The sequence below is a fragment of the Eutrigla gurnardus genome (assembly GCF_963514095.1).
Source record: "Eutrigla gurnardus genome assembly, chromosome: 3".
NCBI classification, from domain to species: domain Eukaryota; kingdom Metazoa; phylum Chordata; class Actinopteri; order Perciformes; family Triglidae; genus Eutrigla; species Eutrigla gurnardus.
The window spans coordinates 14452697-14478996 of NC_139917.1; the positions used below are offsets into that span (position 1 = coordinate 14452697).

Genomic DNA, 26300 nt, shown 5'->3' on the forward strand with positions numbered 1-26300 from the left:
CAAAATAGTCATAATGACTTCCCTGTAATTCCTCGCTGTGAAGGTTTGGCTTTTTGTCTGTTGTATGTTTTATTTTATTCCTGCTCTCTGTCTGCTGCATTGTACGATGAACTCTCCAAAGAAGACAGACTGGTGAGCGTAGCGTCACGGGTCAGGTCATTCAGGGTGTGAGGAGCAAAAGTGGGTCACGTTAAAGTGGGAAATGGTGTAGGAAAACATTGGGTTCTGTTGACCTGAAACAATTCATCAGTTCCAGCTTCGTGTTTGGCTTTTGGATTCTTTGACCAAACAAACCATTTTGAGGGTTTTTAGAGGTTGTTGTGGGCAGTTGTTTTTCTGACATGACCAAACAAAGGCAAACTCATTCATTTGGGGAAATAATCTGCAGATTCTTCAAGAATGAAAAAAATCAGTGATCCTTCATCTGATCTGAAGAATTTTGTCACTTTACCATGTTAGTTGTCATTGTGTGTGTGTGTGTGTGTGTGTGTGTGTGTGTGTGTGTGTGTGTGTGTGTGTGTGTGTGTGTGTGTGTGTGTGTGTGTGTGTGTGTGTGTGTGTGTGTGTGGTTTTAAAGGCTCTATTTACTCAGACTAATATTTGCTGTGTGCTCTGACTCTGTCTTGCTGTCTTTTATCATAGTGAGTAGTAGACACAGCAAACTGTAACAAAACCACCCTGCATACGCTCAAACCCAACTTGTTTGGAGTTTTATGCATTTACATTGTGCAAAGCTGATCTTTCTGCTGATCACCTCTTTGTTATCACACTGATATGGAAAAGGACTGGTTCTACTCAACAGCTTGCAGAAATATCCACCTTAATTCCTTTAGCAGTAAATTGTGGTACTGTTGGGCAAAAAAACAAAAAATATGAAAATTTTGTGAATTTAGATGAATGAACTTAGTTTTGGAAAACTGAATCAATGATCAGTTGAAAAAGTGTTTTAAATGTGACAAAACGAGCGATTAACATTTTACCTTCTGAAACTACTGCTGACACTTTTGAGGAAAGAAAAGTCACATTTTTAAATGTTGAAAAAAGGTGTTTTAGTTTCCTGTCAAATCATTAAAGGAGAAATAACATGATTGTAAAGTAGGACTGAGATTATTAAAAGCTCTCCCATGGGTGCCCCGCATGTGAGGATAAACAGACATTTGGTTGGTCACCTTTTTAAAGTGACATTTATTAAAGGTATTGTTATCGTAGGCAAAGGCAGTTATCATACCCTGAAGAGCCATGATCTAGAAATCTCAAATTGGCAGTGGGGTCCCGTCAGTCCCTGAAGTGTTCCCAGCTTCTTATTTCTGAAAAGAAGGCGTCTCCAGGGCAGGAGGTGTAGTTCACCGCCTGTCTGTGGCCGTGGATGGTGAAGTTGGCAGCCAGTCCTCCTCTATACACTGCACACCGGGTTAGATGAAGGCGCAGCAGGTCCATGGAATGGCGAGATGGCAGCGTGGCAGTGTAGTTGCCAATGATCGACACGCCATATCCGATGGCATTGTGGCCCCTGGTGTGTCTGCCGAGGTGGTTCCAACCCTTGCCTTCATAGACGTAGCCATCAGAGCCGACCACAAAGCTATAAGGGCACAAACCAGACCTGTCAATCACAAGGTAGCCCCGCCCTAAAGCATCCCCTGCTTTATGGTCTATCTGACTCTAAATAGTCTGAACTCTAAAAAGATAGTAAATCAAGTGAGAAGTAGAGTCATTGTTTGATAGACTTCCATGCAATCAGACTTCTTTTGGCAACCAGAGGAGTCACCCCCTGATGGCCAACAGAGAGAATGCAAGTTTAAGGCACTTACTTTCAGACATAGTTCAACATTTTCTTTCCGAGTTGATCGATACTACTCTCTTATCTGTGCATTAATTATGGATCTGAAGAAGGGGTGATTAGCCTAGCTTAGCATAAAGATTGGAAGGAGCTAGCCTGGTTACAAAAACACTTAAAATACACCTGCCAGCACTTCTAAAGCTCACCAATGTCTCATTTGTTTTATCTGTACAAAAAAAAAATGTGTACAGGTTAAGCAAACAAGCAACAACGTATTCCTCAGTGAGATTTATGCAGATTTGTAATATTTGGATTTAGCCAGGTTGGCTGCTTCCCCCTGCTTCCAGTCTTTTTGCTTAGCTAGGCTAATCAACTCTTGTCTCCAAGAAAGTGGCATCAATCTTCTCATCAAACTCTTGGAAAAAACAACAACAACAAATAAGCACATTTCCAGGATGTGAAACTAGGGGTCGGTTACCTATAAGCTATGTCACTCCAACCACGATCCTCCTGGTGGAAACGCTGCATTTCTCTCATGTTGCGAGAGCAGTCGGGGAAGGATAAACAGGGCGAGGATGGCTGATAGGTGTGGTGAACGTAGAGAAAGTGGAGGGGCAGGGACAGTGGGACAGGTGAACTCAGGGAGGCTTTCGCCCCCCACTGACAACGAGGGATGATTTGAGGACAGTCTGAGGAGAGGAAGAGAGTTAGGATACTCAAACCACAACAGATTTGGCTGTCATTACACAATATGAAGCGTTTGGGTTTAAACACTCAAGACTAGAGGTCCAAGATGAGAGGGTAAAAGTCTGACCTATATAAGCTTATTCCTTATATATTTCAGTTTTCATGACGGCCAGTGAGCTGAATGTCTTTTTAAGAAGTCATGGGGTTTGGGAACTTCTGGTGGACATTTTTTCACAATTTCACAGACCAGTTTTTGCGATTAAGCGATTCATCCCAAAAATAATTCATTTTTTCAATATATGCTTAGTTGCAGCCCTACTTTGTACCCAAGTGCACATTTTTGATCATTTCATATCTCACCCCAGTACTTGTGCACAAATTCCTGTAATCCATCCTTCACTGCCTTCCTCACTCCGGAGTCCAGAGCAATCCATTCTGTTTTCTCCAACTTCCAGACTAATTTCAGTGTCTCCATCAGCATGCCGTGAAGATCGAGTGGCTCCAGAATGGATCTAGAGATCTCCCTTCGCTTCGGGCTGATGTGGCTGGTCACAGCATCGAGACCGCGCCCCTCATGCAGAGTAAAACTATAGTATCCCTTCAAAACCTCACTGAGGGCCGGCGGCTGTTCAGATGCGGGTAAGTTGCTGAGGTCCATGCCCAGAATAGCTCCATCCATGCCCCCGTTAATAACAGCATCAGTGGCCAGCGTGGGAAGCCGAGACAGTTTGAACAACTTTGGGCGGTCCACGCTGTCCCAGCACCCAGCAGGCCCAAGACGATGAGATGGCGGGAAGTCCTGGAGGCTGAGGAAGGACAAGCCCAGCGGCAGGCCTAAGGTGAGAGGGAAGACCCCATCAGCTGGCGTCCCCTCCATTTTGGCTTTCAGTCCCGATTCGATTCCTAGCAGTAAGGGTGCAAGGGCTAGCGTGGTGCCATCTTGCGCGAGGACCACCCCTCGTTCCTCTCCGTAATCCGTCACAATGTGGTGGATGGCCTTGTCAAAGAAACTGAAGGATGAGGCATTGAGAATGGCTGTCTCCAGACCGTCAGCGTCACTGAGATTATACGAGGCGCCCAAAAAATGGATGGACAAGACATCATCATGGCCGGCGGTCCTCCGCAGGGCCCGGACCAGAGCCAGGGGGGACAGACCCGGGTTGGACTCTTCCATCTGCTGCACGGCTTGAATGAAGCTGTCCACGTTGCGCAGGTGGGCGCCTGATAACAACGCAAAGGAAGAAAAAAAAGAAATGAATTGCAATAATTTACTTTACTTCAAATGACAGTCACATTGTGAAACTTTACAAAAGACCATTTTAACACAAACTGTCAGCGTGCAGAAAGAAGGGAGAATAAGAGTTACTGGTGGGCCCATATTCAGATCATAAGTCAGGGACAGTACAAACATTATTAGGGTGGATTAGTATGGGGTTTTTGTGGCCCCTCCCTTTGACTTTTGGACACCCTCCTGTCAAAATAAGTAGGTTAAACACTGATGCCTTAATTTACAAAGAAGATGATGTTGTGGATTGATATGTGTGACCACATATATTTGACTGTCGGTCATAACTAAAACGGGAGGCTTATGTGAAATATAAATATATAATACAACAAATTCATATTAAAAATATGAAATACATTGCTTGTCATTGCCCTCCAGAGCAATTCATGTAAATATTTCTGGATGTGATGTGATTATTGGCAAAACTGACATTGCTGTTCAATTGTTTTCAAACATATCACTGTTTTCACATCTTACAAACCAGTAGTTAATGTCTAGTTAATGATTAGGCACAAAACCAATGATTTGTGTGGTTAAGGTTAGGAGACCTCTGGTTTGGGTTAAAGATGACCTCCATCATCATGGTTACAATTACAAATGGCTGTTTGTAGGAAACATGTTTTGTTGATCCATCCAGCCACCCGACCGCCTGCATACATGGACTTTGTCGCTGTATTACGAAGTCACACTGACTGTCATCACTCTTGAGGCTTTTCTCACTTGAATGTTATCAAATGCTGTTTTGGGGCCATTTGGCCGACGCTGTCCTAGAAAAGACACGGCCATGGAAATGAAATAGAAATAGAATGGACCTTTCCATTCAAATCAATGTGGCAGGATGGTCAGACTTCCATAAAAAGTAAACTTACTAAAACAAGCCACGGAGTTGTAACATTACAAAATGTAGAAAGCCAGAGGAAATATCAGTTGACGACCTTGTTCGGCTCATTTTCTGTCATCAGTGTAGCACTAAAGCATGGTTGAATTAGCATGCTAGCTCGCATAAAGGGCGCTGGATCTAATGGTCCCTCCGCCTCTCTCCCGCCGCGAGCTCTCTCATCCAGGTGAGCTGCGACAACCTGTTTTCGCCCCAACTGACACCACAGCAACTAACAACGATTGCCACTACTTTTGTCCTAACACCCAAACTCTACCCTCAACCTTCAAGTAATTTAAGCTGTAAATTGGTTTGATGATTTATATTCAGAAAATGTTATGTATAAAAACTTGTACTTTCTTGAATTAAAGGAAGGAATTAGTGAACCTCAACATGACAGAAAGAAATCCTCATCAACTTACCAATAAGTATGGAGCTTAATAAAGAATTGAACTCGAGAACACGAATGTTGTCATATTTTGAATGACTGAACTTACCTGTCGGCCGACTATAAACAGTTAAGAAGTAGTATGAAGCCAGAAGTAAAATTAACAGCAGTCTGAATGAAGTCATGTTGTATCTCCTGCTTGTTGGTTGTTTTTTTAAGCAATTTTCTGCTGAACTAGAAAAATGTAATCTCGGGCAGGTGAACTGAATAGTCGTGTTCCCCACAGCTTCTGAGAGGAGTTGTGTCGGTGTATTTGTGTACGTGGGCTGCAGTGTTGTGTCCTTATAGGGAAGAGAACTCTTTGTACACCAATCGCTCCAAATATTGATTTAGCCAACAATAAGTAAAAGTGTGTCATGAGCAAAATGAGGCTGGGTCCCACAATAAGGTGTATTCCACAAGTTACAAATAAGTGCTTTTTCTAATTATATTATCACGTTCTCCATACGTCACAAGGCCTTGTATAGCTTTCTTGGTAAACAGTGTGTCACTCAATAAACAAACTGAAGTGAAAGATGAAGCCGATTTTATGGTTAATGTTTATCATGGCGAGTGACGTGCACATCTGTTGTGTACTCATCGGTGTCAGGAAACCCAGGAGGTCAATTAATGCCAGGAAATGATAAAAGATCGATATATGACTGCCTTGTCGTAGTTTGTGCATAATAGATTGTGGTAATATGTTGGTAAAGACATTTTTGAGAGGCAAAACATTAAACGTGTATTTGTGTTTAACTGACTCTACAAAGATAAATCAATGAATACGTTCTTTTATAATAATGGCCCAAAGTATGGAAGCCCATTTCTGACAGTAAAACAATATAGATATTCAATATTAGGAATACAAAATGAAATGAATAATGATAATTAAAACACAGGGTATGTCAAAATAACTGACTGTCAAAATTATCAGATTAAAAAAATTCAAAGAGCTGACTTTTACTAATACTTGCTACTCCTTACATTTTAAAAACAGGCTTGTTACTTTAGTTTTAATGCATTTGAGGGGAAATTTTCTTATTTTTTATTTTTTACTATAATTATGCTTTGAGATCTGGTCTGGTGGTTTTGGTTTACAGTGCTCTGTAGCGCCTACCAGAGGGGAGGAGTTGGAACAGGTGATGTCCAGGTGGGCAGTGATCTTTCCTGCCCGTTTCCTGACTCTGAGGTGAACAGGTCCTGGATGGTGGGCAGGCCAGGACCGATTATCGTTTCTGCAGACCTGACTGTCCTTTGTAGTCTGTTCCTGTCCTGTTTGGTGGCCAATCCAAACCAGACAGGTATGGAAGAGCAGAGAACAGACTTGATGACTAGAGTGTTAAACTGGATCAGCAGCTCCTGAGGCAGTTTGCAGGAAGTACATCCTCTGCTGGGCCTTTTTGATGACTGTGTTGATGTTGGACTCCCACTTCAGGTCCCAGGAGATTTTAGATCCTAAAATACACAGTCAATCAAATGCAGCCAAAAATACCAGGATGTCCTACTGCATCTCATTTTGCAGTATGCAAGCCGGCACAATCGGTGGTGTCATGTGTCTATGCGATGTTCACGCTTGGAACAGGAAGTAATCCAAACAACAACTAAAGTGAGCGATGCCACGTTTTGCGAAAAGCTGTAATGGAGACCGGTTTAGAACAATCTCAGATATTTTCTCTTTAATCTTGGAGGTTTTTTCTTTGAATATCCCCACCTCCCCCGGCTCTGTAATATTTCATATTTATAATTTTTTCTTTATTTTAATATGCTGTCATAGTTGTATCTCTTTCTATAGGCTTTTCTTTAAACTAACAAAATATTTTCACTGGTCAAGGATACCTGGCTGAAAAAATATTCCATTATTGAAAAAGGTTTGAGACATAGCAGGCCACGGTATACAGTGAGGTCAAAATTCAAACATTTGTCTCACTATGTAAAATGGCTATAAGACTTCCATCATCGTTCATGAATGACATTGGGCTCATTGGATCCACAAGGTTCTCAGCTCTCCAGTCTCACCAGTTTATGCAATTCCAGGACTGTTTAGGGACCCCATCAGAATCATAATGTTTGACTTAGGTATCTATTTATTTATCTGGAACAGTTGTTTAAACTTGTTCTGCAAATGAGGTTCTTGTTTTGTTTTTTTCCATAGTGTATTACGCTGACAATAAAAATCCACTGTTTCCCCATGTTATTAGTCAGATGAAACCTGTGACTGCGTCTGTTGGGTAATAGCATGAACTGCCCTCTCAGTCTGTCAGTACATGTGGAATCACCACAACACAGAGACGTATAACAGAGGTAGAGCAGTTTTACTTGTGCAGCAACATAAACCTGCATTTAAAGCATCATGTGTATTCATGACAATGTTTTAACTTGTGTTTTGCTCCTCTTATAAATGTAAATGAATACATCAAGGCAAGCTTTTTGCAATAATAACTGAATAAAAGTATTAACATTCAGGTGTTGTGTCAAGCTGGATGCTGCAACTGGAAAGTTAAGTGTCAGGAAAGAACGGCAACCTGTCCAACGAGTAACCTGACTAACAAAACCACCTTTACAGTGTAAAGTAATCCTGCACAACAGTGCTGTAATGAATGTCATCTTTATTAAACCTGTTTTAAATTACACTATCAACTACTTAAACACATAAAATAATAGATGAGCTTACACCTTCAGGTTTGTTATTTTGATAAAAGACCGAGTTTAGACATTTGCATCTGGATTAAATACAGTATCCTAAATAAACAATGCAATCATATTCATTTGTAAAGGATACGTTAAACCTGGTAGTAATAGGGCTTTTTAAAAAAAGGATTAGTTCCCTGAGATGAGGCCATTTAAATGATGTCGAATAACCCTGGGATGACTTCATGCACCAGACTTGATCAACATTTTTGATGATTGTTTTGTTTTTCGGCCTTACGTCGGGCCACGCGAGACAACAGCGGGTTTGTAAATCCACGGACGACAAATGATTTGTTCGGCTGCATAGTGACTCGTGAAGTGCGCGAGGACCAGCCTAAAAAAATGTGCAGTAAAATAAGTGGCCCTCCTGGCGTTTGAACGTTGTCACGTGGTGTCAGTCACGTGACCCGCGAGAGCGGAAGCGAGCAGCACTGCCAGGCTGCTGTCTCGGGGGCAGCTGTTAGAGCTGTAAATACAGCAAAAACACTGGCTACCGCGAGCTCTAGCTGGGTTATTTACCTATTTATTGTTTGGGTTTTTGTCTTGAACGGATAACTACATGGCTGCGACAGGACACGAGGACTCCTCGGGTAACGTAGTGCCGACGTTTCACTTTTGACATGTAACTCGGCCGTTAATAGTCACGACTCGTGTGTCTTTTCGCGAGCAGCTTTGTTGTGTGTCTCCGGAATTGAAGCTAGTTTGAGAGCTGCGTTGAGTTGTCTCGTTGTAGTTGTTGTTGTTGTAGTTGTTGTTGTTGTTGTTGTTGTTGTTGTTGTCGTCGCCGTCGTTGAGACACCCACAACATTCAGGGCACCTCACTGTAAGTTTTCTGCTCTGTCATCTCCCGGCCAGCTGAGCTCACAGTCATTTCCATCCAGCGTGTCCGGTCAACGATGACTGTAAATCGTTGTAATCTTTGTTGAACTTAGTGGGATGTGAGCTCTCCCCTCTCCACAAGTGGTGTCTTCACACAGCGAGCACGATTCAGACGTAACCGGAATACAATGTCATTTTGCTTATCATCCAGCAGTGACATATAGGTGTGACCCTAATCTTTGTACTGCAAAGAGTTAGTCATGTTTAACATAATACATGTTGTCTACACTCAATGGCAGGCATTGTAAATATGAAGATTCGCTGCTTTTTATCCAGTTTACAACTTAAATTAATAAACGTGTGTTTTAGACAATACATTTGATTCTTATTTTTCACAATTTCCTGACATTTACCAAATAATTTGTTGGTTGATCTCAGTTTCAGAGGTTGTAGTGACTTAAAGAGTTAAGACTCTCTCTGCTCCACCACCAACAACAGCCTCCGTCTAAGCAAATCTACGTAGAAGATGCCTTACTCCCTCATGCATAATAATAAGTGCAACACCGTTTCATAATATGGTCTCACGCATTGTTGAGTCTGCAGAGTTGTTGTTGATGGGTTGGGTCCACTGCACTGGATTGGGTGAAGAATTTATAAGCCTGTAAGATGTGATTGCCAGCTTTGGAAAAAGCCACTAAGTGGACCTTGAGTTTTTAAGAATTGTCACACCAGCTTCTGTTGTCTGCTTTGAGGAGCTGTGAGCGGCACATACACATACTTAAAGTCTGCTTCATGGTGCTGCACACACATTATGTGTTCACTGTGCTTCTAGTTAAATGGTCAGTTCAGTCAAATTGCAAAAAAAATGAAAAGTCTGCCCACCTTAGTGGTAATCAGCTATGCATGTGAACAGGTTTTTCAGATAATTGTCTAATTGTCTTTCAGATATGTTCGTATTACAACCGAGAGATTAATCAATTCTGTTTGTCGTGTTCAAAACACAGAAAAGCTTTAAAGACACCCCCCAGGATAATCACTGCAAACACTGGTACTATTTTTCACCAATGAATTCTGTTGTCTGCTCTATTCAAACTGTTTGTGTTGCAAGTGCATTGCCGTTTTCTACAAATAACCAGGAACATGGTTATAATTGTATCATCTTTCTTTTTGTGTTGAGATGTTTCCTTTAACTCGGTTACAAGTGGGAGGCTTGGACCTGTGGGTGGCCTCTTGCCACTGACTGCCAGATCTAAGTACAGATACCAAGATGATGTTGACAGATTCTCAGTGGCAGTAAGGCTTTAGACCGACAGACTTGTCGCTACGGAAACACTTTTTGCACTCCACCGGCGGCCGTGAACCGGGAGAGCCAGATACTTTCACAGATTCATTCAGCTTTTGTCAAATCTGGTGGCACGGTCCACGGCCTGCACCCACTTTTGTTTGTCTTGATTGCTATCTGCCGTGACGATCGACACACTCCTCCGGTCAAAGATATGTTTTGCGCTCTCGTCTATTGTCTGCGTGAAATGTGAGGTGGATGGATTCTTTCACCGAGGCACGCAACCCCGGGCTAAGCCAGGTCGTTTGTAGTTTATTAAAATGTGAACTTTTGTCCAAGCTAGCATCTCCTCTGGGTGTTGTTCCCACAGGTTAACAGCAGGTGTTGGATGAAAATTGAGGAAATGATTCCTATGAATGTGGGTTCGGTTCACTGCAGGAAACCACATGTGGTTATCATAAAAGATTTACAGTTTATTTCCTAAGGTGAGTCCTGCACAGGTCAAGACTTAAGTACTTAAGTGAGTGGGTGAACCAGAATAAAAAGCAGAAAATATCAATTGCCTCAAATATTTAAAAGTCGCTGCTGGACAGTTAATGGCCTACTTCATTAAACCAAACTGTATTTTACATTAGTTTAACTGAATTTATTTTACACCTCAAAGTTGCAGGTCGTGGGGAGTACTGCTGCATATTGAAAAGTAGTTTGTGTCTCGAGAGGGTGCTGTGTGAAATCTGGTCAATTGCCTCGAGTGATGTCACTTGTGTCGGCATCGGGTCTGAAGACTCTAAGCTCCTATCATACGCGTGATGTTAATGCCGCCATGGCCGCCTGCTGACTGCACTTGCTCTGTTTCGTTCCACACTCAAGTCCAGTAGGTGGTGTATGCCCCTCTAGATTATTTTTCTAAGAATATAACAAAGTGGATGCTTGTTAAAGGAGATCCGCATTTATATTTTGTCTTTGAAGGAATACAAAGACATTGAACTTCTGGCAAACAACATTATGATGCGTTACCGCTAACCAACTATGCAGTTTGGATCTGGAAGACGGGAGCAGAAACGGGATGTTCTGAGCAAAACCCAGAACAGTCCATGTTTCAGATCACAAACCAAGAAAAATGCTGATTGCACATTTGTGCTTCATGTTGTCTGATACCAACAGTATCGAAGACATAAATGACTTCGATGTATCATCATGTTTTACAGTTTGGTTGCATGTGACTAGCATTTGGAGTCACGCCAGTCCCTGATTCTCCTGTATCTCCTGGTGTGGATGAACTTTCATCTCATTCACAGATAGAGCTGTCTAATATCGAACACCAGTGGTTTATTTGTCCTGTTTCACTTCTCATTCCCGATAGAGAAATCTGCGACACCGGTGCTTTGCTCTGCTGACATATTGTGCCTGTTGAGTTTGGACTCAGCTGTTTTTCCGACCTTGTGCATGCTGACTTTGACCATTTCCTCAAAGAAAATACAGAGTGAACAAACATTCTCCTGTTTTTTTTTTCTTCTTTAAAGCCGGTCCAGCAAACTGAAAGCATGTGACAAGTATTAGCCATGATTAGCCTACTTTCTGGTTTGTGGCTTCCTCCTGAAAGCATGACTCATCAACCGGCGTTGTTTCTGACCATAAATTATCTGTTCTGTTTAGTCATGTCCAATGTTTGTTAATGCAGGTTAGGTTTCTTTTAATTAAACTTAATTTAATCGGGTCAGTGAGAGTGAGATCTCCTTTCCAAGAAAGACCAGAGAACAAGAAGCTACAAACAACACAGATAAGGCCAGACTATAGACAAGGAAATAATAAAAACACATTTTCTGTCCTATCCTATGGATTTTTGCAATTGTCTGCGGTGTTTGTTATTTGTCTCCTTTCTGTGTTGGTTGGTGCTGCCTGTAGCCCTCAGATTAGGGTGTAAGTTTCTTTCGTGTTGTGAATTTAATAGCTGATGAAGGTTTACCAAAACATTGCATTTTCAATATGTTTCTGGTTTCACAGAATCTGATCACATATTTTGGGAAAATCAAGTTAGTGTCTTGTTATTATCAAGTGAGACGCAATTGTTAGGCCTGACGCAACCATTTTGCTACAATAAAAATTATGAAAGTGAGATGAACTGAGTGAAAACATCATCTTATTATTATCTTATATTATGAAACATGTTGAAAAACTATAATTTGCAGTTGAAAAAGGTTATATATTACAATCTAATATTTTAAACTAATGTTTAAAATCGCAACAGGTTCGTATCGTGACTTAGGTATCGCAATAATATCGCTCTATGGGACCTCATTCTCATCCCTACTAATTACGTATCCTGCTATCTCAGTATATGACTTCCTTACAACACGGATTCTATTAAAATATGATAAATTATCATATTCATACTATATGATGTTTCTCAGCCAGTGGAAAGAAGTGTGTCATAAGTAATCACACTCAGGAGAACATTATTGATAAAGTGCTAGTTGGTCGTGTTTCCCTGTTCCTTCCAAAATAATGCAGTTGCGCGTCACCTCATACCTAAATTGCTGTACTTGCTCTCATCACACCCAGTCAGGCGAGTCTTCTAAGATTTGTCAGCCGTGGTGTAACCGTCCCAGGAATCTTCTGCTAGTCATCTACTACACTGATGTCAGCAGTAACTAGCAGACATACTGCAAATATATTTCCCCCTTTCTGGTTGAAGATAAGAAGTGAAGCAGTGTTTCCAGAAGTCATTAATGCTCTAAATAAAACTAAAAATTAAATATTGGCTATTTATGTGCCGTGTGGGAGACTCCATTGGTGCTTGTAGCTTCGGAATTAAAGGAGTTAAATCACATGAGCAGCCGCATTGAGCGCATGTTCACAGCGCCAGAGGGTCCAGAGATGAGTAAATCCATGCACAATGCAAGACAAAGAGAAGCTGTCAGACTGAGGAGGAAGACAGACTGTTCTCTCCCGCTCACACGTTTGGGGCTGACAGGATGCTGTCAGGAAGTAGTCAGTGTCACTGAGTGGAGGTCAAGCTAAGCATGAAATCATTAGCCTTTCAGTTACTCACATGCTGTACAAGGAACTTGCCTTGCTGTCTGGTGCATACCATAAACAATAATGACTATATATCATTAATACATTCAGGAAATACATAAACAACCAAGTAGTCACTCAGTTCATGTTATTGGTGCATTTCACGACTCTTGTTCTGGTGATCTGCAAGTGCTTTATTGCCACGGACATTTGATTTGTCATCGCCTTGATGCCAGCCTTGTGACCTTGCTCCATTTATCCATGCCTCATGCCGAGGCACATGTACATGGCCACAGAGGAGTTTTGTCATGCACCCAATATGTTCAATGAGGATCTCAGTCGATTCAGCTTGTGCACCAGTTATCTTTGAGTAGTAGAGTCCAGATTAAAGATTATTAAGTGCATTTTATGGGGTCTGATATTAAGTTCTTACATCAAAACATTGCATGAGAAAATATTGTTTTTTTGTTTTTATTCATTTCAGAACGAGGAGGTCTCTCCGGCTCTGTCACTCACTACGGCTCCACAGACAGCAGTGGGGACCATCAGAGTAACAGCCATGGCAACAACCATAGCAACCATCAGTTTCCCACGGCGACAGCAGGTCATTGGGTTGGGGCTGATCCAGAAGAGGAGGCCATTCGCAGGAAGTTGAAATACTTCTTCATGAGCCCTTGTGATAAATATCACGCCAAGGGCCGCAAGCCTTACAAGCTGATCCTGCAGCTGCTCAAGATCGTCATTGTCACAGCTCAGGTGCGTCAGAGGTTACGACTAAATCCTTTATTGCTCTTTTGTTTCAAACCACAAGCTTCTTTTTCACCGGGCCTCTGTATTTACAGGAAGTCTGTGTATGTACACTTCCTGTCCAAGTTGATCCTCAAGTATTGTCGTATATTTCTTCTTAGGTGACTATACTGTATATGTGAGGTTGAATTTAACTAACACTAACTGACCGAGACTGTTTGATAAAAAAGTTTTTGTTGGCCCTCTGTCCAGGTTCATTATGCTTCATTTCTTTTTTGTCAATTCAACAAAATCTGCCAGGAAGCTTAAATATCGGAAAAATGACACAGGTGCCGATTAAAAATGTAGTGATCACTCAATGATATTATTACAGAAAGGTTAGAAAAACATTTTAGTTTTTTTGTGCATTTCCAGTGAAAGTCTACCTGTGCATAACTGAAAGTAATTTACAGCTTGTCTCTGCATGACATTTAAATAAAGTTAATGTTACTATAGATAATGCTGGCTTGCGTAGTGGGTGTTCTTGTTTTTTTTACTTTATTACTATGTCTATCTATATTTCTTGTGTGGGAGCTGTCAGTGATCTATGAGGTGTAGAAACACAGCGGGAATGTTCTGATTAAGAGATAGTCGAGCCATAAATTATCGCATAGCTCGTAAAGACATAGCCTGCAGCCTTGGAGCACCTGAAATGTGTCGCATTTTGATGTTTTTCTGTATGTCTCACTTTGGCCTCTCTCTGTGCTGCAGTTAGTGCTGTTTGGCCTCAGTAACCAGGTGGTGGTGAACTTCAAGGAGGAGAACACTGTGACCTTCAAGCACCTCTTCCTCAAAGACTACGATGAGTCCACAGACGACACCTTTGCCGTTTACACGCAGAAGGACGTCTACGACCACATCTTCTATACCGTGGAGCAGGTAAGCCCAGAGCTGCTCGAATGTATTAAATAGTGCTCCAGTTTTTAATCCTCTTTTTAAATTATTGTTATTACTGTGATGTGATGTCACAGCTGATTGCATGGGCCAGGCAAAAACCACATTAAGCTGTTATCCATCTGATAGTTGCTGAGACATTTCAAAAGTGGCAGTGGTGCCAATGCTAGTCTATGCTACATTTTCTGCCAATTCATCCATTAGTTGTTGTGATATTTGAGCCTGGACCAAAGAGGTGGACCAACCACCATCCTCGTCCCTTGATGACGTTGTAAATGCTTTAATAAAGCTGTAATAATAATAGTAATGTTCTCCTCTCATCCTCTCCACAGTATCTGGCCTTACCAGAGACAACGGTGGGACGCTACGCTTACGTCTACGGTGCTGGTGTGAACGGCAGTGCACTCTCCCTCTGCCAACAGTACTACAAGAAGGGAAGCATCGACCCAGCCAATGACACCTTCACCATAGACCCTCACATCATCACAAGTAGGCTACACGAATTTCACCATACAATGTGAAGGAGGTAGTGCTCTCCTGCGGGTCCATCAGCGTAGCTAACAGTGCTCAAGGGCTGCTATCAGCTGTTTCTTTGGCTTTGAAGTTGACGGTTCTTTGACAGGACAGTTCAAAATTAATGGTAGGGGCTGTAAATTACTATGAAGAGCACTTCAAAGGAGATATGTACCATGGCATGAGTTTAGTTATACCATTTTTGTGAGATTTCAATGGAGTTTAATTGTCACATCACATGAAGGGCATCGTGAGCTGTAAAACACAAGTGCACGCTTCCTTTTTACACTACAAGCTACAAAGGTTCTTTTCAATCATTAAAAATAACTCCAGGAAACAGACCGTTACAAACTCACAGTGACTTTCATATCAAATTCTGCTGATATACAAAATCATCATTTTGGGGCTTCTCTCAACCTTATCTCGTAATTATGACTCACATGTTAGTCGAACAGAGAAGTAATGAGAGGATGTTATAGATTATGGCTACATGATTTAATTTGCTTCTATTTCTTACCATGTTCGAGACACTGGGAGACATTAAGTTTGCAGAGTAATATGGATGGTAATATAGTATGTCATCATTGCACCTGCTTCCCTTGGGAACTGCTGCGGCTGAGAGGAAACTTAGCTGTGTGTTCCTTCACGAGCTTGCTAAAGGGCTGTTTTTGTGTGTTCGTAGTCCAGCTTACTATATTATCATATGTTTTTGTATTTACTGTTAATTTACCCTTTGAAAACGGAGAAGTCGTTGCACACCCTCATAGAGTCTTACTTCCTCAAATCAGTGTGTTTATGATAAGGAGGAGGAAGTCAGAAAATAATTGTTAAAATCTTTCTTTACCTCATATCGCATGTCAAATGCTGCGTTGTGATCTGCACATGTTTTTGTGTGGCTGTTCTCACTGTGTGGAGAAGAACAGCAAAATGCCAGCAATTGGAAATGCTGTTTTTCTCCCCGTCTCTCTTCAGTGTGAGTATTCTCTCAACGTGACTGTTCTCTGTCTGTTCTGCACTAATGTCAGACTGCGTAGGTGTGGACCCGCTGGCGATCCCTCCAGCTCCGCTCGCCATCAGCTACAAGAACTTTACGCTCAAGTTCCACAAGTAAGGCTTTGCCTTTTCTCCTCGTTTGGCCTCCACTGGTGAGACTTTTCTCTTTAGTATCTGATGATGAGAGTCAACAAGTCACTCAAGCATGAATGCAAGATCACGAAACACAGGTTTTGATACAAAAGCACGTCCGGGTGTATGCAAATGCTCTCGTCCCGCTTCATATGTGTTTCTGGTCAGGAAACATGAAACTGCGTCCCTCTGAATTTCCATCTGTTTTCTTTTATCAAGGCTCATTAACGTCACCATCGAGTTCCAGTTGAAGGCGATCAATATACAGACGATCATCAACAATGAGATCCCAGACTGCTACACTTTTTACATAGCGGTGAGTAAAAATCATCATTCCAACATACGGTTGTCGGCTCAGCACAAACAATCACCTGTACTCAATGATGAACTGGTGAGATTTTGGTCGTCAAAGGTCTCACATGTTTTCAGTCATACACGCAAATTAACTTGCTAATTATGACATTTTCACACAAATTTCTAAAATAAAATGATGAAATTAGTTTTTGGACAGACATAAATGTTACCTGCAACATTGCAGAAACGGGGCAGAAATTTCACTTTTATTTTTTTTGTGATTTTTCACTCACTCTTCAAAACATTCAGTCAAAAGAAAATATAAAAATCATCTTTTATAAATCCAAAATGTGTGTTGTAAGCAACAATACATTGTACGCTGCTCTTCATGCCATTGAACCCCTCAAATTTCTCCAAATATTACAGAAGACATGACCTCTGTGTTCTCAATGGTAGCCGTGGCCCTGTTTGAAGTTTATTTTCTGAGATGCTGCAGCTTCCAATGACATGAATCGTCTGCTCTCTCTCCTCCAGATAGTCCTGGACAACAAGGCTCACAGTGGCAAGGTGAAGATCCGGTTGGAAAACGAGGCATCAATAAAGGAGTGTAAAGACCCGAGCGTCTCTGGCCATGGTAAGACAAGCGAAGCATGATCCAGTCTGAACCAGCAGCAAGCTGTAAAAAATGTTGAAAGAACATGGGGAAATCCATAAAAGATCAGATCGGAAAGACCTTCCAGTTAGTCAGCCAACTGGAAGTTTCATTGTGTGAAGTTATTAACACCACCTGTACTTAGCAGCGGTGGTAAACCACCACTACACCTGTCTGAAAGGCTTGTAACAGCACCGTTTCCTCCCTTTTTAACCCTCCAGCTGAGAACTACACGCGTCTAGCGTTTGATGTCGCCGTGGCTCTCGTGTGCATGCTGTCGCTGCTGCTGTGTGGACGCTCCATCCTACGAGGCATCGTGCTGCAACAGGTACCAAAAATCACAACTAAAAGGAAATGAGCGACCTTTTGCAACGTGAGATAGCAGAGTGAGGTTATGATAATGCCGTGTGCTCGTTCATTGCGCATATTCGCTGTATATGAATGTGCAGTCAGTAGAAGACGATCGTGCTTCCAGCTAATTTCTCTCTTACTGCGTCTGTGTGTTCATCAGGAGTTCGTGCAGTTCTTCAGGGAGACTCTGGGTCGTAAGGTGTGCTGGGCAGACCGGATGGAGTTCATCAACGGGTGGTATATCCTCCTCATCATCAGCGACATCTTCACCATCACTGGCAGCATCATCAAAATCGGCATCGAGTCTAAGGTGTGTCCCGCGCACCGTTGCACCCTTGCGTGATAATATCTGCTATAATCTATCCTTGCTGCTAGTTTCACAGAATTCAACCAGCTTTTAGCCGCTGCCAGTGAGCCTGGTCTTGAGCCGGCTATTAAGTACCCTTTTCTTATCTCCTGACAGAATATGTCCTCATATGACTTGTGCGGCATCCTGTTGGGGACCTCGACACTCTTGGTGTGGGTGGGAGTGATTCGCTACCTCACTTTCTTCCAGAAGTACAATGTAAGTCAGAGCCCCACCGGTGTGCATCGCCTGATGATGTCTTTAGTTCCTGTTGATTTCGTGACTTGAAAATGCTCCTCTTTGTGTGTTGATGATGTAATAAATCAAGGCTCGGCTCTGCCTCTCACGTTGTAATTGGATGTCTCTGTGCCTCCCGTAGATCCTGATCGTGACCCTTCGAGCAGCGTTCCCTAATGTGATCCGGTTCTGCTGCTGCGTGGCCGTCATCTATCTGGGCTACTGCTTCTGTGGCTGGATCGTCCTGGGACCCTACCACGTCAAGGTGAACACAACTGAAACTAGACAGGGAGGTGATCATTATATAGACGCGCAACATAGCATAAGGATTTTCTACAATACATCACTGAGAAACAACATTTTACACTGACCCTACCATACACATGTCAGCATGCCATTCTGCTAATACATTTGAATTGTTTTGAGCTGAGGTCTGATTCCTGTTTTCTGTCCTTCAGTTCCGCTCTCTGTCCATGGTGTCCGAGTGCCTGTTCTCCCTCATTAACGGGGACGACATGTTTGTGACGTTCACGGAGATGCAGGAGAGCAGCACTTTGGTGTGGCTGTTCAGCCAAGTTTACCTGTACACCTTCATCTCCCTCTTCATCTACATGGTGCTGTCGCTGTTCATCGCTCTCATCACAGGAGCCTACGAGACCATCAAGGTAGGAGATGACTTCAAGCAGGTTGTCATTTCCACTTTTCTGACAAAGGACACAGGAGATAGTAATAGAATTAAATATTAACAACAATGTATACTCGTTGATTTCCACAGCACCAAACCCAAGAACCCCTCCACATCACGGACCTGCATGCCTTTATAGCAGAGTGTACAGACACACCGAACTCTGGGAAGTTCAGAGGTCTGGAGACCTCGCCGTGCTCCTTCTTCTGCTGCTGTGACAGGTGAGGAGGAGAGGGCTCAATGGAGGCTGAGTGTTTATTAATAACAGACAGTAGCAGCAAATAAAAGAAGGGAAAGACATTATGTGAGCCTCCTGGTTTGGCTGTTAGCCCCGTTAGCTGCTGTTAGCTCTGGTACTGCCATTGCCTTGATAATAGTGATGTTGTGAGCCGTGTCAATCCCTCAGTCATGCTCTGAAATTTTATATAAATACCACCATTATTCTAAATAAGAATATATAACATCTTTCTTTAATCTCCTCTAGAACGACGACATATGAGGACGTCCTGCTGGTGAACTGAAGTTGACTTCAATGACCTCAGAAGCCTCAGCATCCTCCCCTGCTGACCACAGGGACACATTACACACTCCTGCCACCCTGTGTCTCTGTACCAACACTCATCTGAAGGAGGATGGGCTGGATCAGGAATGTGTGACAACTGTCTTCTTATTGGACGTCTCATCGTCCCAGTCTGTGAAGAAGACAGGACAGAACTCTGTAGCATCATGGATGACTAATGCACAGACACCTCTCTGTTACTTGTTGGATTTTAAAAGAAAACTCTTTTCTAATGTATTTAAAGACGCACAATGCTGAACATGGAGCAGGGCCTGTTGTCAAGATACTGCGTGGGTTCAGGTGCCATGGTGAGGACTGCAGTAGTGCATATGTGGCACTGTTTTTATTTTTGCGTGTTTTTTTTTTCCTTTTTAAAGTATTTCAAAACAGGTGAGGACAGGGCACTTATACGTCTCACAAACATATCCAACACCTTTGTGAGCACACAAATCCACGATGGGACATTCTGTAAATTCATACCGAATGAAGGTTATCCACTTTATAATCATCTGCCTTCTTTGAGACAATCAGGGAGATCAGTTCCTGAAGAAGTGTGGGCAAACAGGACCACAAACAGATGCTCAGTGTGAGGTGTCAGGTGTGGGATTGATTTGTTTTCTCTCCCATGAGCTGCACCTTCAGTATGAAGTTTCAGTCTTTAGCTGCAGTTCTACTGCACAAGTATCACGTTGCCTTCAAATGTGGATACTCGTGTGGTGTTGTAATAGACTGTGTAACGTATTGTATTTGTATAATGATCAATATAATGTCACTGATGAGGCACTCAACATTGCCTGTGGTTAGCTGACCTCCAAACCCGTATACATGTTTCTTTAATGATGCCAAAGTAAGGAACAAAGAGAGGTAGAAATGTTCTCCACACTGATGGAAGTCTACAAACTGTATCTGACGTGTTTTAAGAGAAACGTGACTTGAATCTCTGGAACAAAGTGGAGCAAGAAGACAACTTAATGATGGCTGAAACATCTTTGTAGCTCCGTAATAATGCTCTGTCATGCTGAATCATGCTTTTAGTCAGTTTGTTGTATCCCTAATGATGTCGTGTCTAAAACTCAAGCCCAGTGACTGGATCTTAAGTAGATGCTTGAATATCTTTCTTTTTTTTTCCTGTGTTACGCATAAAACGCACAATATCTAAAAGGAGTCCAACAGTCTGGGCTCCAGAAGGTGTTTTTAGGAAAATTGTTTCTTATATGAAGAAGGAAATGATCTCTGGTCCAAGCAGTAACAACTTAATATATGTGAGATGACACTGTTTTTCAGTCATCTTATATTCTGTCCAGTAAACCAGCAGTGTCACATTCAAGCTAAATATGCTGATGATGGCAAACATGCCAAATATGTCAACAGCCTTAACTTAAAATCATACGTCATGCATGTATATATAATCTAGTATTATCTAGATGTGTCTTTCAGATAGTTTGATGTTTTTTTATATGAATGATCTGCACTTGAAAAATATAAAGTTGTCCTTCAGTCAACTACATGGTGTCATATATATTGCAGGTCTACTGATTAAAGGTTCCTGGATCATCTTTGAGTTTAAAACATAGTTTTTTTTTCATTATCATGATCTAATATCATCTACATGGTTGTTGTGGTCCAACAACCGTTTTCTAATTCACAATGAAAATAAATTGATTCATAATGGGATATTTTTAACTTTCAATGTAAATATGGTGCCAGTGCACATTAAAAAGTGTCCTCTAGTACATCCACCTATTATTAACTGGCCCCTGGACTAATGTCGTACTGCACAAGGGGCCCCGGGCAAAGCCAGTTAAATGTCCCTAAACGGTAACAACAGGTGCAGTACCTCTGGATTATCAGCAGAGGGAGTGCATGTGTCTGATCCATGCAACATCTTACTAAAAGCCAACTACTTTGTGGGCAAGTAAAAAAAAAAGTGGGCACATTTAAAACTACAATTCTTGTTTTTGGCAAATGAATCCTTCAGTCTAACACTCCGTTGTTGTGAATATCTTTAGTTGAGACGCTGCAGCACAATTTCAGAAAGGGTAAATTACAATTCTGAGCCTTCTTCTTTCTCCCCAGAACAGTCCGATATGATGAGCTCATTTCCTGCTTATTGAACTTCCCGAGTGAGGCTTGTCAGCTGATGTAGCACATCTCTGCCTTCTACGCACTTAACCTAATATCATCATACATTATGTACTGGTCTAACGACCCCTTGATGGTTCATGTCAGACTGTGTGAGAGGGAAAAGAAATGAAGGATTCATAGTTGGATGCACCTCATAAAAATGTTCCTTTCATTTTTCTTGGAATAGAGAATTGTCATTTAGACTCATGTGATGCATGCACATGCAGGACTACTTTTACTTAGTGCCTTTGATGCACAATGAGGGGAAGTCTCGCTCCAGAAGCTGCTAATGGGCCATCGGTGTAGTTGCAGTGTGCTGATGTCGGGCGTGGTGCTTTGTTGATGCCAGTAAGGTCTCAGCTTGAATTGAAAGTCCAGTCACTTGTGGTTTGCTGTTTGAAGTTCAGGACCTTTTACATTAACAATAGATCAAAACTGCAGGCCTGCAGCAGCAGCGGTAGTTTCCTCTTCCTGTCTTATGTCTTATTGACTGAGTCCCTGAAGCGGCAGGTTGTGTGTGGTGTGTCGTCCTGTGCGTGGGCGTGCAGAGGGAGTTTTGTGCCACGGGTGGTGTGTGCAGCTGTCAACGATACAGGTGTTAGGTCAGATGGGTGCAGACCACACCAAAGACACAGACTTAACTGTGTGTATAAAAGCTCTGAAGATTATCAGTCTATCCTAATTCTGTTAAGGATTTCTACCAGAGCCCAGCACTGAGCCACACCCTTGCCTTGTGTAACGATATTATGAAGCAATCTGAAATGGATGGGCAGGATGCGAGGGGATTTAGGAGCCTTTTCAGCTCTGTGATAAAATGATGGGTGCCATTAGTGCCGATTTTTATTCAAATAAATGCTTTACTGGAGGAGCCCCACCCAAGAAGCAGCTTCCTGTGGCAGGAATTTGGGTCCTGGGTTCAGATTTACGTCTAACATTAAAATTGTTTTTGTGAATATAAATGTTTGAAACACCTTTTTTTTTTTAAATGATGCAGCGTTTGTTTTAATATTCAAACTGTTTGCTGACAATGAGTTAAAGAATTAGAGCAACTTCTCGGAGAGTTTTTGGGTTTTCCCCCTCGCCGATTGGAAAGGCTGACATGGCTGTTGATGAAACAGCTGCCAGAGTCCTGCAAAGAGCAGGGATGGAGACGCAGAGCTGAGACGTGACTCACACTCTCACTCGCCACTGAGGCACATGGAGAACGTGTTCACTGACGAGGCCATAGCTGGAGATTTCTGGTAAGCCTCCATTCCTCCCTAAACTCGCAGAGTTTTAGATTTCTCGTTGCTCCGGGCCTTTTCTTCTAAATACCTCCAGTCTGTCTCCTCGCCTCTGAGCTTTATTAGAGGAAACAACAGTTAATGTCAGATGTATTAACCCATTCACTCTTTCTTCTCTCTGTGAGAATGGTCTTTGTATGTCCTCTCCCTTTTCATTAACTTCTATTGTGGAGCCTGCAGCTGCAGCTCCGAAAAAAAGAAAGAAAAGAATTCAACTCCCAGCTATTGTGGGCTTGTACTATAGGGGAGTGGACACCGCGCTAAACTACTAGCACAGAAAATTAAACTTTCTTCATTCCGAAAGAATCTGTTTCATGCAGGCCGGTTCCCAACTACCGAAATCTCAGGAAACAGAAAACCTTTGTGTGTGTGAAGAAGGAAGAATGTTACTCATGTAACTCGGTGTGTCCAATTTGATTTAAACACAGAGAATAAACATGTGGGTGGAAGAAAAAAAGGCGAGGAGTGTCGGTGCTTATTTCTTATTCATTTCATGCCCAGGGCCCTCAAACAGAGCGCTATGGGGGCCTCTGATGAGATTGCTCCTCCATATGTTTTGTCACTTGGCAAAGAATGAGAGAGAATCAGACACTTGACCTATACAACCAGTAATAATGATACATTTAGTTACACAGGGCTATAGAGGATATAATACTAATGGAAGTGTCACACTTATGTTGTTAGCATGTCACCTGGAGGCCGAAAACAAAAAAAACCTTTGGTGTCCTGAAAGGCACCCTCAAATAAAATGTATTATTATTTTTATTATAAAAAGGCAATATGGAGCCAGGAGTATGAAAGATCCTGGCATTTACTGAACATACTGAATATATAAATAAATATTTATATTAAATTGCTGGAATTACACTTTAACCTCTTTGTTTTTACTGGCTTCCTGTTTGAGAGTATTCTCGTGGAACTAAATTATTTACTCACTCCTTCTATTTAAATACACCAGTTTTTTTCTGTTTCGTGAGAAAGGAACAAACCGTACTTGTAAGCACTCGCTGACCTCTTTTTTAAACAATTAAATTAATCTTCCCAGCACCCCTTGGTCGAGGCTCCACAGCTCGAGTTTGGTTTGAATTTTGACGTCACTCCTGCTTTGCATACCCACCAGTCTCGCGCTGTTGATTGGACCGCTCGCGGGATTTAATCTGCATCTTCTTTTTTTATGACCACCACGCTTCGGTTTCTTCAAGCTGCTGCCGGACTCCTCCGTCTCCCCCCCTCCTTTGCCCATCCTCCATCCTTCATATACGGGAGCAGCCTGTCGTCGCTCAAACGTGGAGGGACGGACACGGAGAGGGACGCCCGCCGCTGACTGCACGGCGTTTATTGTGAGTCCAGTGAAATTTACGGCTCTGCCGACATATTAAGTGCAGCGTTACCTCGGCGCTGGACCGAGAGGGAGGGACTGTTTGTTTCTGCGGGGCTTCGTGGACGCAGCCGGCGGTTGGAAGGTACGCAGAATGTATGACGCTGTAACGCTTCTTGCGCGTCAAACATCTTGAAGTTAACATTTCGCTCCGTCGCCTTCTCGTTTCTTTGTGCCATTTCCAAGTATCGTCACCTCTAAAACGCGCGCCTTGCTGAGGGATGCTCCCCCTTATTTCTGTGTCGGTTCAACTAGACGGCGCGTGTTTTGAAGCCAGACGCCCTTTTCTGTTGGCTCGCTTGTGGCTGGGTGTCCTGGTAGATGTGTAACGTTAGCATGCCTCACGTCGGCTGGGCGCTGAATCACTCCTGAAAACGCCATTTATCTGGGGGTGTACAGTGGCACACGCTGGCACGGTGTTGGTGGTATCGGGTTCAACGTATCGACCGGCTGCTGGTGTTTCTCTCAGCGAGCCTCGCCGCCGTACAACGCTATTGTTCTGCGAGGCCTTCGGCTAAACCCGGGAGAATTCAGCGTGCTTTGCTCTCCGAGACAGATGGCATTATTAAAGCCCCACTCGAGGCTCGGGACGAAACACCCAGAAACCCTCCAAACAAACGGTGTCAGAGTGGGTTCCTGGGACCACCTGGGGGTGCTTGACAGGGGGCCAACAACACGAGTAGCTGTTACTACATACTGGTGGTTTGGGCAGTAGGCTACAATACACAACACGTATCTCAATGTGTTTGAAGTATTGAGAGACCTCCTTGTTGATGCACTGAGATCCTATCTGGGCTGATAAGTTTTCAGTTTATGTGGGGTCCTACAGTCCAGAAGGGTCTTTGATACACATGAAAAAGTCATATGAAGTACCTGGCACCCCTTTCCTGCCCACTCACTGCACATTCAAGGGTCTTCTCAGTTGTTTCTGGCCCACATAACTACCAATCTCTGTTTTCATATTTGCATCCTTGCACTTGAAGTGATCTCATTCTTGATTTTGGCAGCACAGCCTGAAAAAAGGGAGGACTGTCGAGAGCTCGGAGGCAGACTATCGGACGGCATCGTCTGCTGATCTCTATGATAGAGGGATGCCGTTTGTCATCCAGGTTTTGGCTGAGAGTCTACGTTACATAATGGGTGTGTGTTTTTGGGCTTCCTGGGTGTGGCGGGCAGGGTTGTGTGTGTGTTCTGGAGCGGTGACTCTTAAAAAGATATTTTACATGCAGATGCTCACTGGGAAGTGTGTTGCCTCCTGAAACCCTGGTGGAGCTGCTGCTGGGGAGCTTGTCACCTGGATGTGAAACCAAGTGTGAATGACACACCAGTTTCTGACTTTCTGGCTAGGCTCCAAGAGCACACTGTTGGGTCACTGGCTGCTTCGTTTCACTGAATTTGAAAGACGTTTGCTTGGATATGAAGGACTCAATTGGTGTGCTGTTTGTGGCCAACAATGCACTGTGCACTGGTCAATGAATAAAGTTGGGAAACATCGTGACCACATTGTTTCTTATCAGGTATTTTGTTTGTTTTTGTGTCTCCTTGAGGCTAAGCTAATGTTATTTCCAGAGGAGCAGAAAACTGGTTCGGGCTGCCCTTCAGGTCCCGGCAAAGACCCACACACTTCCAGCCTCTGAATTCAGCCTGTGTTTTTATTCTGCACAGCCATTTCCGCTGTCAACACCTCCGTTTCCCCTTCCTCTTCCTAAAGGCCAAAGCAAACCAGAAGAGCTTGAAATAGTTATCTCCTTTCACTGTACGATAACATTGAGAAGTCTCAAGGGTTCAGATAAGGTGGTTCAAAAAGACGACAGGCGTTATGCAAAGAAGAATAGCTCTTCATGTTTATTCATGATGAGATTATATTTGTTAAATGACAAACATTCATTCCTTCTTTATCAGTTTAGTTGAATATGTTTCTACAAGTTCACTGTATGTTGTTCATATTGCCTACTTTAACGACGAGGCAGGTGTGTGGTGCATAACGGAGTGGCGGCAGTTGTTTATTTCAGGCATGAGAGAAATGCAGGTGGTTGACATTGCAACAGTTGCGGTAGTGTGACTGTTTCAAATGCCATGCGTTGAGGGGGGAACTGAGCTGATGCTCTGTGACTGACTGAATGAAATCCCTGTTCTGTGGTGTCACTGAAATATGTTGAACACCCCGAATACTTTCTTCTCAGCGACTTGAGAGCTTTCCTCAAGCTTGTAAA

General features: G+C 42.7%; 3 protein-coding genes across 6 annotated transcripts in view; 2 read left to right on the forward strand and 1 right to left on the reverse strand.

Moving 5' to 3' along the window:
* Window positions 1–988: 988 nt before the first annotated feature.
* LOC311011095 (N-acetylmuramoyl-L-alanine amidase-like) lies at window positions 989–5315 on the reverse strand. The gene is made up of 4 exons (XM_084005826.1): window positions 5124–5315; window positions 2825–3685; window positions 2256–2466; window positions 989–1579 (listed from the first exon to the last, which is right to left on the reverse strand). The coding sequence occupies exons 1-4, from the start codon at window positions 5197–5199 to the stop codon at window positions 1276–1278; spliced, it is 1452 nt and encodes a 483-aa protein (XP_083861952.1). The 5' UTR covers window positions 5200–5315; the 3' UTR covers window positions 989–1275.
* A 2850-nt stretch (window positions 5316–8165) lies between these two features.
* On the forward strand, window positions 8166–20976 carry LOC311008282 (mucolipin-1-like). Its single transcript, XM_084001813.1, has 14 exons — window positions 8166–8331; window positions 13345–13616; window positions 14358–14525; window positions 14873–15029; window positions 16079–16160; window positions 16398–16494; window positions 17007–17106; window positions 17346–17452; window positions 17636–17785; window positions 17939–18040; window positions 18201–18323; window positions 18517–18723; window positions 18834–18964; window positions 19228–20976. Exons 1-14 carry the CDS (start codon window positions 8301–8303, stop codon window positions 19262–19264), a joined length of 1764 nt encoding a protein of 587 aa, XP_083857939.1. The 5' UTR covers window positions 8166–8300; the 3' UTR covers window positions 19265–20976.
* Window positions 20977–21103: 127 nt separating this feature from the next.
* Window positions 21104–26300, forward strand: part of prr36a (proline rich 36a) — a 30705-nt gene continuing 25508 nt past the window's right edge. For 2 of the 4 annotated variants that reach the window (XR_014599260.1, XM_084040730.1), the window contains exon 1: window positions 23907–24049. The gene's annotated coding sequence lies outside the window, so the exon portion shown is untranslated. Of the gene's footprint in view, window positions 22668–23906; window positions 24173–26300 lie in introns of those variants that run through there. The other 2 variants (XM_084040732.1, XM_084040731.1) reach the window with 2 other exon arrangements.